Source organism: Lepisosteus platostomus, chromosome 7, assembly GCF_059453375.1.
Source record: "Lepisosteus platostomus isolate fLepPlt1 chromosome 7, fLepPlt1.hap1, whole genome shotgun sequence".
In the NCBI taxonomy this organism is placed as follows: Eukaryota; Metazoa; Chordata; class Actinopteri; order Semionotiformes; family Lepisosteidae; genus Lepisosteus; species Lepisosteus platostomus.
This window is the reverse complement of record NC_142617.1, coordinates 42,295,227-42,309,586: the sequence shown is the minus strand read 5'-3', so window position 1 is coordinate 42,309,586 and position 14,360 is coordinate 42,295,227. Positions and strand designations below refer to the sequence as shown.

At 40.4% G+C, this 14,360-nt stretch overlaps 1 protein-coding gene across 11 annotated transcripts in view; it reads left to right on the top strand.

Annotated features, from left to right (window-relative positions):
- The window catches only part of foxp4 (forkhead box P4), a 136,882-nt gene that overhangs the window by 37,275 nt on the left and 85,247 nt on the right, over nucleotides 1-14,360 (top strand). For all 11 annotated transcript variants that reach the window (XM_088640479.1, XM_088640481.1, XM_088640486.1 and 8 more), the window contains one exon: nucleotides 10,080-10,257. In XM_088640479.1, the coding sequence (XP_088496605.1) occupies nucleotides 10,090-10,257 (168 nt within the window). In that variant the 5' untranslated portion in view covers nucleotides 10,080-10,089. The remainder of the gene's footprint in view (nucleotides 1-10,079; nucleotides 10,258-14,360) is intronic.

Sequence of the window (14,360 nt, the reverse complement as noted above, 5' to 3'; positions counted from 1 at the left end):
GCTGTGCAAGTCTTGCCCACTACCCACTTCCCCCTGAACATGTCATATCCTTGCTACTTTTTCCTGTTTTCTTGACATTCCATAATAAGAGGCGTTAGATTTAACCACATTAATTTAATCTGTAGTGTAAATTGCCCCACCTCCAGTTCCACAAGTCCTTTTTCCCTGTCAGTATTCTGATCTGTCGTAGCTGCTGGGGCTGAGTGCTAGTGAGCAATGTGGACCAGGAAAGGAAATTTAGTATGGTTTAGGGGAACTGTGCATTTCACCAGAACTTTGTTCATTGACAAAATACAGGATTTTGAGCTTTGAAAGAGAATCTACCTAGGTGTGGGAATGGGGTTTTCCATCGAAGAAATAAACTTTTAGCTAAAGAGATCAAGTTTTTGTTTTTCCTCCTGAGTTTCAGGAAAACTTTTGTTGCAGTTTCCACAGGGTGTGCTTTTTTGTTTCCCCCAAAAGCTAAGGAGCTTTATAAAAACAATTTTTAAAGACACAGAGCAGCACTTAGTACTGAAATGTCGGAACGATTCTTCTTTTGCTGTTATACTCTCAGCTAGAATGTTTAGTGTTGAGAAGAAAGTACTGTTAGCATTAGTATAGCACTCAGGTGCTGTTCCCTAGCTGCCTCCCCTCAGATGATAGCAGGCGAAATGTGGGTGTTCTGTGAAACATGCCTGTGTAAGGAAGGCTTCTGCTTTGTGTCAGGTGGTTTCTGACAGACATCGCTTGAACAGTGCGATGAGTCAGCAACAGTAATTCTGTACTGTTGGAATGGCCCCACCCAAGACACTCGCACTTGGCTTGGAAAGAGTTCGCCTTTGTGGTGCTCTGTAATGCACTGTTCTGAAAAGGTCCTTTCTAAACTGTTCGTGCTGCCTTGTACAAGCCATAGTGTACCTTTGCATCTTAGCCTGGTGCGCATTCTAGGGTGCCTTTCTTTTTGTAGGGGGGCCATACGGCATTGCCCTTTTGAATCATGACAGGAACATATTCTCTCTCTTCTGTGGTCATGTAGTCTTTCTCCAGATCATTGGACTGCGCCTCACCAACCCCTTACAGACCAAACCTGCACAGGCCTCTTGGCTGGGTTTGACTTTTTACACCCCTGCCGCTTTCTCACTGTCCTGGTTTCCAGGGCAGGGCCCGGGGTTTATTCGTTCATGTAATCCCAGCCTCTCATCAGTCAAAGTTTTATCTTGGCAAACGGGTGGTTTTGAAGGTCGTGTTCATAAAACCTGGTGCCAGAGCTGATCACTAATTGCCCCGCGCCATGATTGTTGGCTCTTGGAAGCGATAAAGCTCCACCTCTGTTCCGCGATGTTAAATACAATTTAGGTATTAGCTCTTTAGCTAGTCATAAGGGTGCCCTTGCCCTGTCATTACCCTCTTAAACCGTTTCAGGATATGAGGAATGGGATTATTCCTCTCGATGATCACGGGATAATATCCTGTGGTCGTTAACATGAGATCCATGTTATCTCCATCACATGAAACCTACTTGCAAGACAAAGGAAGTTTTTTTTTTTATGATGTGTGTCAGAAAATTAATATAGTCATATTTAAGTATACCCTTGTGCTGTTTAATTTTTTTGTGCATGTACACCACACTGTACAGTGCAGGTATAAGTCTTCTTGCTTTAGACCCCTATGACGGTGAAATCCAGTGAAGGAACACTCGAAACAGAGAACCTTGCTGTCTATAAGTAGAGTCTGCTCCTCTTTATTTTATCGGTCAATGAAAGAGGCCCTTTTTAGAATGTTACAAACAAGTTTGTTTTTAAAGAAAATATTAGGACAATATTAAGCAGACAAATGAAAACATTTAGCCATTTCTAAATGAGGTTAATGCAGTGCTTGTGTGGTTTCTGAATTGTTTGTGGGGACTGCTGCCTGTTTGATCGCTGCACGCCTCATGTGCAGGAATCTCCAGTGACTTAAATCATACCAGCTTTTAGAAAGTAGCTGGAAAATCACTTAAAGAAAAAAAACATCAAGGGTGAACTTACGCCCTCAAGCACATTGCTGTCCAGGAGAGATTTTGGTGCTAGGGAAAACCTGTTTACCTGAAAGAAATGTCGTTATGGACTGAGTAAACAGGACTTTGACTTCTATAGCATGAGAACAGAGTGACATGAAGTAGAGCTGGGCTGCTCGGTGCCTGTGGGAAGAAGAGTTTTTCATTTTATTTTGATTTATAAGCCCCTTAATTGTTTAATTTTATCTTTATTTACCTTCATAAAATTAAATGAAAATTTGGTTGTAATAATAAAGTGCTTTAGCTGGAATACTTGAGTGGGCATGTTAGAAAATGTATTCCAGAGGAAGAGGGATGTGTAATATTTTCTTCTGATTTGTGAAAATGAAACTAAGGCCGTTCTTCAGTCCAGAACCCCTTGTGTACAGCATTGCTTGTCAGTGCAGAGAGAGGGGACGCATGGTTTGACTTTTGGAATGCGATTTCCGATGTGTCAGAGGTGCTGTTAAACGTGTATACTAATGGAACTGCAGTGCTGTGCTCTCTGGTGTAAGGAGATGAAGGCAGAGAAGTCAGTCCCTTAGGATGCTAGTTGGGGGGAGCATTCAGCTTTCCTCAGAGGGTGAAGAACTTGGTGGTCATGAGTGGGGAGTGCATGCCTCTAGTTCTTAAGGACCACAGGGTCCTCAGGTCTTCATTCCTTTCACCCTTCTACTTCCCTAACTGAATTAGTAATTGGTTTAATTGGACAACTGTCAACCCTTTCAAAGGTCTTCAGCTGCTGGAGATTTAAAAAAAAAAACTCTAAACCTATTGCATCGTGCCCTTGAGGGACTGTAGTGGTATAACTCTGCTATAAGTGAATCTCAAGCTTGGAATCAAAGGCCAGCACAGTTTAGCCTCGGCTGAGCACAGTTTGGCAGGACTTGCCTGATAGGCAAGGGCACAGAGCTGGAACTCGGAAGGCCGATTAACTCAAGAGTGGTTACGCGTCATGACATCTGTTTGCCTAGTATTGTCTTAACGTTGTCTCTAATATCTTGAAAAAATCCGCTGTATCCTAGAATCTCAGGCTACCAAAGGGTGATTATGAATGAAATATTCCTGAGCGTTTGCTTTGTGTGAAGCAGTTCTGAAATCCCTTGTTATACAAGATACTTTTTTTCACATGGGTTTGTAAATTGAATGGGAGCCAACAATGCAAGTAACCAGACTCTTGATAATACGCTTTGAACTGAAGAAGTGATTAGAAGTTATTGCTTAAGCTACCTAACCAATAATAAATCTCAGCTGCATCTGCTGGAAGGGGTCCAGGAAATCATGCAAGAAGTTAGCATTAACTGGTTCCGAAGCCTTTGGCTGAGTGAGGAAACTGGTGGCTGTAGAAAAGAGTTTCCGCAGTGTATATGTAGACTATAACAGGGCCCGTCATTTTTCCATGTGCGTCATACTCAACGTAGGGGTGCTCACATGGGAAAAAGGTAAATCCCTTTATTAGCAATTGGAAAGAAGTCTCTCATCATGTACTTTAAACCTTTAACCTGTGAGGTTGAAGAACACACGTGAGGCTGGGGGTGCAGAGTCCTGAGTGCGCAGTGAATACTGAAAGGAAGGCATTACAGCTGGGATCAGTGCCCATAAACATGGGACACCTGGATGCCTTGCACAGTCCTCCAACAGGGGGACATTCCTGTGAGCCCATGGCCCTAATGGGGGGGAGGCTGGGCTTGGAACTGGCGGGTGTACGTTATTGTGGGGCAAAAAAGGCCATGTTAAAAATTGAGGTAGACTCCCAGGAGTGGAGAGATTCTCTGAGCTTTCTTCCCGTTTTGTTTTTCATGGCTGATTTCCTCCCACATTCTGTCGTGTAGCAGAAAAACCCACCCCTACCAACAGAAAAAATTGGAAAAGGTGCTTTTGAAATGCTTTAAAACCATGAATTGTGTGCACTGGTGCTGATACAGTCATGGAGAGGTGCCCCTTTGCTCCTCCCACACCAGTACTGTTCCTAACCTTCCTACCCTCCCCTGTCTGTACCTGCCCCCCTGCCTTCACCTTCTTTCCACACATCCTTGAAACAATACGCCCCACCCTTCCAGAGAGCGCATGGGCAGCACTGGTGATTAACACAGAACTTTTTATTTCTTCTTGTTCTGATTAGTTTCAATGGTTGACTTTTTAAAAAGAGCCGTTCCCTTTTCTGTTTGTGTTGATTCTCCAAGGCTTTAGGAATTACTTTTTTACTGGACGTTACAGATCATTAGTAATCAAATAAATTTAAAAATGTGAAATTAAAAAAAAAAACTGGCTTTTTTCAGATTACTTGTATTTACATTTCTTTCTCTGATAGCTTTCCAGCAATACAGACAAAAAAGATTTAATTGTATTATAGTTGCTACCACGCACCACGGAGATCACGCAAGATTTTTCAAAATGGGGCACAATTAGAATGATTGTGTTATCATCACTGAAGCATCTTGCCACCAGACATTATGTAGCGCAACTACATAACTAATGTCTTCATGGATAGTTTCTCAGTATTTTATTATTTCACAATTGCATACCAACAGGATGTAAGGGAAAATGATAAAGCACCAGCTAAGAAAGCTTTTCACTGGTAGGGTACAGAAGGCCAGTGGAGTTTATTGGGCATTGTGTATCGTTCGAGCTTCAAATTTACAGCCGTTTTACTTGTCTCTTGGTGTTTTTACTATTTGCCCAGTGTCCTCTTTGACTAAATAAAGGCTTCTGTAACATGTATGCAAATCGTGCCACTGATAAACTGGTTCGCACGACAAGGAGCTGATACTGTTTTAATAGCCTGGGGCTAGCACTGATATGCATTGGCACCATCTCAGCTGTCTCTTCCAATCATGTTATTTCGTTTTCTGGGCTTCTATTATTAATAAGAACGTGCTTTTGAGCTGACGCAAGGCTGAAACTGGCTCTGGGAGTTGTTTCAATATTCCCCCAGAAAGCTTAACATGATAAAGGGCTATTAACACGGTGAATTGCTTTTTACATTTGAACAAAACAGGGGAAATGGAGGCTTCAGTTTCTTGACTGTGATGATTTTCTGTTTGTACTGGAAAAGACTAAAACAATAACATGAAATACATGTGGAAAATTATTTTAAATTTTAGTAAATGTCAGAATTTCTTTTGGTTGTAAAACAAAGGCAGAGAGACCAAGAGGTAGGGTGTGATTTTCATAAACATGCTGGGAAGCTGTTGCTATTTTGTATTTTTGAAGTCGACTAGTAAAATGCTTCAAGTGTTTTCAGAAACAGTTGGTAACTTTGTAGCCCCATGGCTTAAAGTCCAGATCATTTTCATTTCTTAAACACCACAATGTGAACTGCTGGAAATATTGAAACTGCTAAACTGAGTTCTAGGAGTAGACGATGGTGTTCTGGAAAACCCTCTTTCCACAGCAAAAGTTCAAAACAATCCATGTGCAGTCTATGCTACTGCGAGGGATTTCTCTTTACATCAACGTGTGCAATGAGAAAAGCATTTTTAAGGGAGGATGCAGAATTTGCCAAAATTGTCAGTTTACTTTTGTAAGGGAGCTGGGTAGAAGTGAGGTTTAGGTTTAGATCAGTCTTGAATACTTCTTCTTTATTCCTCCACCTTTGACGAATGGTTCAGGCATCGAGGGCTCAGAGCAGAAGCCCAGCTCAGGGCTTGTTGTTGGGACTGGAGATAGTGAACTAAGTAGACAGGCAAACCAAGAAGTTGTTGACAGACTGACTGTATATGGACCCTGACAGACAAGTGTTCCGTCTGGAGTCTGTGACCCCACATATCAAAACTGACATGTCTGTTGACTAAAACATTAAGCGGTTTTTATAAATGTTACTTTACTTTGTGCTGATTCTTCACCCCCAACCTTATTTATGTTCTTTGGGATTGTGCTGTTTTCCCTGTGCTTCAGCACAGCCTTTCCAGGTGCAGAGCTAGGGGTTAATGTGTGTGTTGTTCTATATGGAAAATATGTAAAAGGTATTTATGGATAGGCTTGTTTTCATTGTAGCCTTTTTATTGTACTGAAGAATGGAAGTCAACAGGTAGTTAAATAGGTTAGTCAGTCTGGTACTGGAAACTTGCCTGGAAATGTGTGGTTCTTGATAAGCATGATATTATGAAAGAGAAATGCAGATGCACATATTACTTTATTTTCTTATTAATTATTGTATTATTGTCTTTATGCTTGTTCTTTTCAACTTCTTTCATGTATAGGTCTCTTAAAGCAGAAACAACAATGAAAAGACAACTTCTTGAAATTATTTATTACACAAGCCTCCCTCCAGGCATGCTAAGCTGAACTTGATCTCTGTATGAATATTCCCACAATCCTTGGAGCAAAACATCTGCCCCACCTGTTGCAGAGAAAGCAGTAATTTACACAACACCACGCCACACCCTCTCAGGCCACAGTCAGAGGTCTACCTGGCACAGCAAAACCATTTCTACCATGCTCCTTCTAAGGCCACACTCATCCTCACTTTGAATACTGCGTTCATGGCAATATTAGGCTCTGAATTATCTGCAAAAAAATGAAAAGCTCTCATTCTTTTGTCATGCTGGTGCAAAGGAAAACATTCAACAATTTCTCTTCTCTGGGAAATGGGTTTTCTGTTTTTATTTTGTTTAACCTAACATCTCTCCTCAACTAAAACAATGTTAAATGTATCTATTTGGTCTATTGGGACCAAATTAAGTAAACCAGTTTAACCCTCCTTGGCCAGTTTTAGACATCAATTCTGCTTGATGGTGTCTTTGTTTGACATAAGCTTCTTTGTTTTCTCCAAACCTGGGGTCAGTGCCTGGGTTTGTCTCTTACGAAGGCTACAATATTGGGAATTCTCTACCAAATGATTTGCTGGACTCTGGAAGGAACAAGAACTGCTTGTCTAGGATAAGGCATGTGTGCCACTAGTTTCTGAAATGTTTACAGCCCAGTCTATTGACATTGTTCTTGCAACATGGCCTTCAGTCAAGTTTGAGCCTAGGGTAATGCAGTGTGTGATTGATTGATTTGATGAATAAGAATGAGATCTGGGGATTTTCTTGGCCAGAAAGATGTTGTCTGTCTAGTGCTCTTCAAGTAAACTTCATTGTCCTGCCAGTGAGAGAGCCCATTTGTGTGATGTGGAGTCTTTTGACATTTTGGCAAGTTAGTGTGCAAGACGTGCACATTACCAAGACTTGGCCTAGGCCTTTGTCTTTAAACACAGAAAAATAGGCTGACTTGATAACTGTAGTTGAATTCAGCAAAGTGATTTAGAGAGATTGAAAAAACAGTGAATCAACATACTTAACAAAAACCTGATGATATAACAGTAGAAGAGTCCTGCATACGGTCAACATCTTTGTCTAAATCAGAGCCTTTCACCTGCTCTTCCAAACCTGGTGCTCTATTTGGCATGCTTAACTGGCACAAGTTAACAAAGACTCTTTCAGGGCAGTCAGATTATGTAGTAGCAGTGTGCTGTTCTGGTCTTATCGAATTTCAGCAATGACAACCACAGCTCAAGTGTAGAAAATAGATTGAGGCTACTTGTGTTGCAAAAAATTTCTTCTTGGGCAATTCCACTAACCTTGTCTTTCACTGCATGTGTAAAAATGGCAGTGCTGATCAAATTCTTATACCATAGGCGTTAATTTAGTTCTCGAAGTCAAGGCATGTTCAGCCCTATGCATCTTTCTTACCAATTAAAATAGCAAAATATTCTTTAATTTCCTGTGCTGCTTAAATTTGTGTGATTTTGTTCAAAGGTGAAGAATCCCCTAAAGAGTGAAAAACGCTCCTGTGTGTATTGTTTGAGGTCGGAGTTCAACTAGAAGGTGTTTTAGAGCATGGCAAGATAGGACAAGTCTTGAACTGGTAATGTCACAACCTGCCAGGAGGAGCTCTGTGTTTCTGCTCTTCTTGCTACTTTTTCTTACAGGTAAAGATTATTAAGAGGAATTCCCAGTCAGACGAGAGAGAGGTGCAGAGTAGTGAAAGAAAACTTGCAACTGGGAGTTTTGGGTAAACAATCAGAAGATTGAAGAGAAGGCAATAAAAAAGTGTCAGGACATAAATGCTGATGCCGGAAGATGAAACTGAAAGAAAAGAAAGGATAGTTGTGTGAGGAGAGGTGGAAGGAAACGTATTTCACAGGTGGTTCAGTTTAGTGCATTACCGTAATTTTCAGGCTTCTCCTTTTATTTAGTTGTGATCGTTTCCTGTCATTCCTGCTATTTGCCCCTAAAACAATCCCCATCCTGTCTGTTCGCAAGCAGTGGTCTTCTCCGATGGGCAATATAATATAATTGAAACCAGTGATTATTCATTATTCTCAAGGATTAGATATGCTGCTGAATTCTGAAGTCAAGGGGATTTTAAAACTCTCTGTGAATCATCATGAACCATCTTGTGCTGTAAATGTTTAAATGTTGAAATGGTGGGGGGTAAAATAACAAGGTACAAGTACTTATAGCTTCAGCCCCTTTTCAAACACTTAGGACACTTAGGACAACATTTTTGTTGTGGAAGAACCTTATTTCATATTCCTTCGGCACCTCATGTGTCAGTCCTGTGTTGTCATTAAAGTGCTTTTATACTTCAACCCAGGCAAGATATCCATTTGAGTAAGGGTCAGGTTGAAAGTTGAAAGGGCAATAGGGCAGTCTTGAAAAGTTCATATGTAGAAAAAACACAAAGTGATACTTTTCTTCTGCGAACAAAGCTGAGCTGTGTGTTTTTACTGAAGACAAATCACACTGCCCCTGTATGGTCATACGTTGTGTGTACTGTAGCATTCTTTGTCAGTGATAGCTTTGTTTTTCCAATGCTTAAAACTGCAGTAAATTATTTTGAGCTTAATTGTAGAAAGTGCCATATTTTGTAAAGCCTGCATGACTGATTAGATCAAAGAAATTGTGGCCAGCCAACAAAACTACCTCAAAAAATATTTTCTTTGTCCAGTTAGTGCTCTTAAGGGCGGTATTCCTCCACTGTAGAATGTCTGACCTTTAAAACCAGCATGCATTGTAGCGCATCCCTAGTTTCCTGTCTCAAAATGAAGAAACTGACGATCTTTTGAAGCGAGAGGTGTTTGTTTAGTCGTGCTCTGAGGGGCTAAGCTACTGCTGCTTTGTTTTTCTTATTTCCCAGAAGGCAGTTGGTGATGGGTTTTTTACATTCCGTTTGCCTGTCCCGCGGTGATGGTAGTGAGATGCAAACTTTCTTTTAAACTGGAAAAGGCAGAAATACAAGAAACCAGTAGTCATTATTTGGATTTTGCAATTTGCTTACTGAAGATTCTAGCTTTTCATATTTAGCCGTTCATTCTCCCACGCTGCCAGTCTGTTCTTGGCGCCCGTCAGTACATCTTCGTGTAATTGAATGGCATTTTCAAAACAAGAGCGAGGAAAACTTCTGTTTTGGTTGCAGTTGCCTTTTCTAATTAGTTTCCCTATACTTACTGCAATACACCAACCTCACTTACAAAGTGAACTGCGTACAGCAAAAGAAAGAAGATCAAAACTCAAAAGAATTACCTTGGAAAAAAATTCTTTCCTTTTTTCCCCATCATACAATACTCTTTGAGCTCTGCATCATGCCCCCTGCATTTCCAGATTCCATACAGTGTGCCTCTGTGCGCTCTTAGCTTAACTAGTGCTTGCCTTTTGCTGCCGTTCTGCTGTTTAGAGGTAGGGCTTGTTTCGATGCCTGATTGCTATTTTTAGTGTCTCTTTCAAAGGGCTCAAATGTAAATGAGGAGATATTTGAGTTAGGACATTTGTAAGCTTACTTTGTTGAGTTTTTTTTTTTTAAAAGCTGAACGCAACTGTCCTTGATTTTGAAGGCTGATGCTGTGAGGAGTTGGGTGTGGGTCCTGGGTCTGAGGTGTGTGAGTGTGAAGTGAATTTCTGTTCTAAATTATCCTGAGGGAAGCTTATGTAGGAGACATTTCAATGAAAAGAGCTGTTTTTTCAAAGATTTGCATGTGCCTGTTAGAACCTCTGAACAGCAGCTTTTGAAACAGGACTGTGTTCATTACTGGTCATTACTAACCTTTTTTTTTCCTTCTTTGTGCGTCTCTCACTAGGTGACACGTGATGATGGTAGAATCAGCAACTGAGACCATTCGAACAACCCCCTCCAATCAAAATGGAGTCAGCAGCCTGAACAGCCAATCGGACAGTGGAGGGAGAGAGGGTGGTTCCAACGGTGACACCAATGGTGAAGTGAGCCCTGTGGATTTACTGCACCTCCAGCAGCAACAGGTAAGAATGTACCCATTGACCCCCTACATGGGTGTGTGTGTGTGTGTGTGTGTGTGTGTGTGTGTGTGTGTGTGTGTGTGTCTGGTTTGTTCCAGCTGCATTGTAAAGTCACTGAAGAACTCATGTTGTGCAAAGGGTGCTTATAAAGGTTGTTAACCTTTATAAGTGTTGTGAAGTGTTGTGAAAAAGTGTTGTGAAAAAAGATATAGCAGTGAAATTTTGTACAGAGGGATCAAAGTGAGACACATTTCCTTTGAATAATGACTATATGCACTACCGTGCCGACCGAGTAATAAGCAGAGAATGTACTGTGCCCAAGGTGAACACCAGTGAGGTTGATGTCCTTTTTTGTGAGCTTTTACTGTCCATGGGGAATGTGTGCCTCACTGTTTTTTTGCATTCCAAAAATCAGTTTTTCCAGAGCCAGAAATATTTACAACTTTTAATGCATTTATGACTTTACTGTAGACAGAGGATGTCAATATATGCTGTATTTCTGTGTTGGGATATACAAATATATGAAAAAGTATGTTTATATTTAATCTGAATTCATTTCACAGGCAGATTCTCTACCACGCACATTGTATGGGTAGTACGTGCTGCTTAGCTGTTATTAGGTTGTGCACACTCTAATTTTCATGCCATGGCTTTTGTGAATATGTACTGTCTGCTCAACAATGTGAATCTTCTGCCCTCTGCCCTCTGGATGTTCTCATTTCCTAGATTTTCTTATCTTAAAATCACATTTATTTTGTTACTTTGTGGATTACTCTAACCTTTCTTCCCTTTTTTATATGGTCCTATTTTCTCTTTTTTCGATTTCTCCTTGATTAAGGTAAGATTGCATTAGTGTATTCCATGGGTTTGTGGTATAAAAAACAGTTCTTGAGGGAAGTCCACTTTTTAAGATCCTCACCACGATCGAATCGAGACTTGCCTCATAGTGTCTCAAAAGGTAAAAACAAGGCTGCAGATACACCACAAACCTTTAAATTAGATTTCTAGTTCACAGCATGTATCAGATGTTTAACACTGTTGTCTATAAAAAGACATGCAAGCAAACTGTGTCACATAAGCCCCATTTAAAATGGATGAATCGGACGAAGCCTGGGAAATGAGAATGCAACTTTTATAATTGTTTTTGTTCACTACCAGGTGTTGAGTTACTTTAAAATTATATTGATTATAGATTACAGTTCCTGACATTGTGCCAGATTGTCGTCTCAATCAGAAAAACAATTGGCTAATGTTTCTGATCAGGATAGAAAAGATGATCCTAATGACAATTTGGACAAGGCATAGTGGATATGTTTCAACTGTCTACCTTTTTGTACAGTAGCATTCAAGATAAACTAGTTTTTGATGACTTTTTTAACTTTGGAATATAAAATCAGGGAAATGTCATTAAAACATTTATAATTATCTTAGACTAATTCCATCTTAATTCCTGAGGGGTTAGGTCACTGCCGTGGCACAGTCAGATGAATGTCATTATTGCTCTCAGAATATTTTTTGCAGCAGTCTGTTTTAAAAGTTGTCTGGCATTGTTTGATGGAAATAAAATTACATTTGGTCACATGTGGAATAACGTTTAATTTAGCAGCCCATGTGTATTCTTTAACCAGGTCAGAGCAAGAATGAAAAATGAAAATGAGTTTGCAGGTTTGGGTGCTGCCCAGCATAGATCCGAATGCAGAGGCTGTATTGGTAAAAAATTAAAACCATTTGGTGCTGACAGAATTATGAATGGGTAGTTAGTTTCTTCTGTGTGGTTCATGATTGAAATCTGAATGAGAAATGTAGATATTACCCAAATCAGTTAATCAGTAATCCAATGATACTTATAAAACCTAAGAATTACAGTGATAAATTATTTTTTGGATTATTCACATGTGAAATGGGATTTTCAATCAATACTTTCCAGTTCTGTGCTGCCTGAGAATGAGTCTGGATGTTCTTAAGAGATTTTCTTCTGTGCCACATGGCCTGTCTGATATTCATGTGTCATGCCTTTTAAAATAGTGGTCCAATCTTTGTATTGTTCTATTAAAGCTGACTAGCTAGGCGGTAAGAATGGGTGACCTTCGTTGATTTCAGTCCCTCTGGCTCAATATGCAAACTGCAGGTACAGGCATGATTTCTGGAATGGTCATTCCAAGTGAAGGATTAAAAAAAAAGGCAGCAGGCTTGATGACTATACTTGATCACCTTTTAATCCAAAAGTAACATACTCTGTCAATTGAAGTGAAGGTTGCTAATTGCAATTAAGGAAATTACATAAATCAGGAAGGAAGTTTCCCTTCTGTTAACTCAGTGTTTTTTACACCTGCATGCTGCCACATGGCTGAAAGTCTTTAATTAAATTAAGGAACTGGCAGGTCCCCCAGTGCAAGTAAATTTGCCATGTCGAACATGGTACTGCTGTTATGGTCACGGCTGAATATTTTTGTGTCAAAAATCTGTTTACCTGCTTAAGAAAAACAAAATAAAAAAATTCAAAGTCTGTAATTGAATCAGAAATGCCAGAGAGACATACATGATGAATGAAAGTGAATGCAGCTGTCCACCTAACCAATATAATAATTGATCTGGGAAATTATCACGTGTAAAGCATCTCTGATTCTGTCCATCCGTCTTTCTCCTCCTTTATAAATACTGTAAATAGATGATTAGCCTGTTGCCTTCTGATCCAGGGAGTAATCATCCGTGTAATACTCCTAAATGTTCCTGCCCTTCAGTAGATTCTGCCATGGAGGAGCATATCTCGCTGTGACACATCATATCACCCCTGGGGATCGAACGGCGGAGAATGAGAGAGTGACTGCGTATCAGAAACACGGCGGTAAATAGGAGAACACTTGTTCATTCAGCACAGACGCTCGCGGAATTGAATGCTGTTTGCCGTGCTCAGAAAGCATAAGATAACCTGATGGGCTTTGCAGCCTAGCTCTCACTTACCTGTGATTTCTGCTCCACGGCCGTTTCTGTGCCGTGTTAGCACTTTGACTGGGGGGAACTGGCGGAGAGAAGATATAGCTCTGCCTTATTTCTGCCCTAAAGGCGCTGGGGACCCTGTCTCAGTGACGTTTCTGTGGCTCACAAGCACAACAGTGCCTTAGATAACGTTCTGGAAAGTCATGCAGGGATGTCATGATGGATGAAATTACCCAGGGGCTTTTTGGCTGCCGGGGTTGCTTTTGTGTACACACATGGAAATGGTGTATTCCTGGTTATCCTGCTCACAGGGTGACACAGTAGGTGACGTACCTTCTACATAAAGGCATGCTGTAATTTAGAAGTGATTACCACAGGAGAGCAGTGCACTACTGCTGTTAGTTTCTCCTCTGAAGCAACAGAGGTCTTGTTTGTGTTTGTTTTTGTTAACATTTTCATTTCCCGTTCATTTATGTTCATACTTTCACTCTGAGGGATGTACCGTAAGATAATAAGCTGTAGTCAGGGAAGAATGTTGTAACTGCTCTTTCTTCTACATCTTTCTAATAGTTGGGATTTTTTTAGAATTGGTTAAGAGTCCTAAAACTAAAGCTTGATCTTTGAATGACTCCCCTAAAGAAGAAGGAAACTGCAGGAGATGTATCTTGTTTTGAGTAGAAACACAAGCCTGCTCCACATGTGGGAGCACGTGTGTCCATTTGACAACAAATTAGAATAAATGTTTATGCATCACAGTCAGATTGTCCTTTTGCTTGTGCTTTGATGTAGAATTTGTAAAACTTTTGCTAGCCTGAACAGTTTGATTTTAAAATGTCTTACAACCTTGAAGTGAATAGAAGAATGGGTACAAATGAGAGAATTATATTTGGCCAACCTAACCTGTTTTATTATAGATCCAGTCATCTCATCCAACTGTTTCCTGAAAGAAATAGGGGCATCTGTCTTGTCATCATATCTGGGTAGCTTGGTCCAGGCTGCCACACCTTCTGTAAAGGAATGTCTCCTGCACTCCGTTTCAGATGCACTTTCCTGTAGTTTTCCCTCACAGAACATCTTTTTCTGTTGTTTTTAGAAAGGGAATGGTGTCTCGCATGAACCTCCCTTCATTTTTAAAGCTGCTGGCAGCAGTTAAAAATTGACTGTCAACA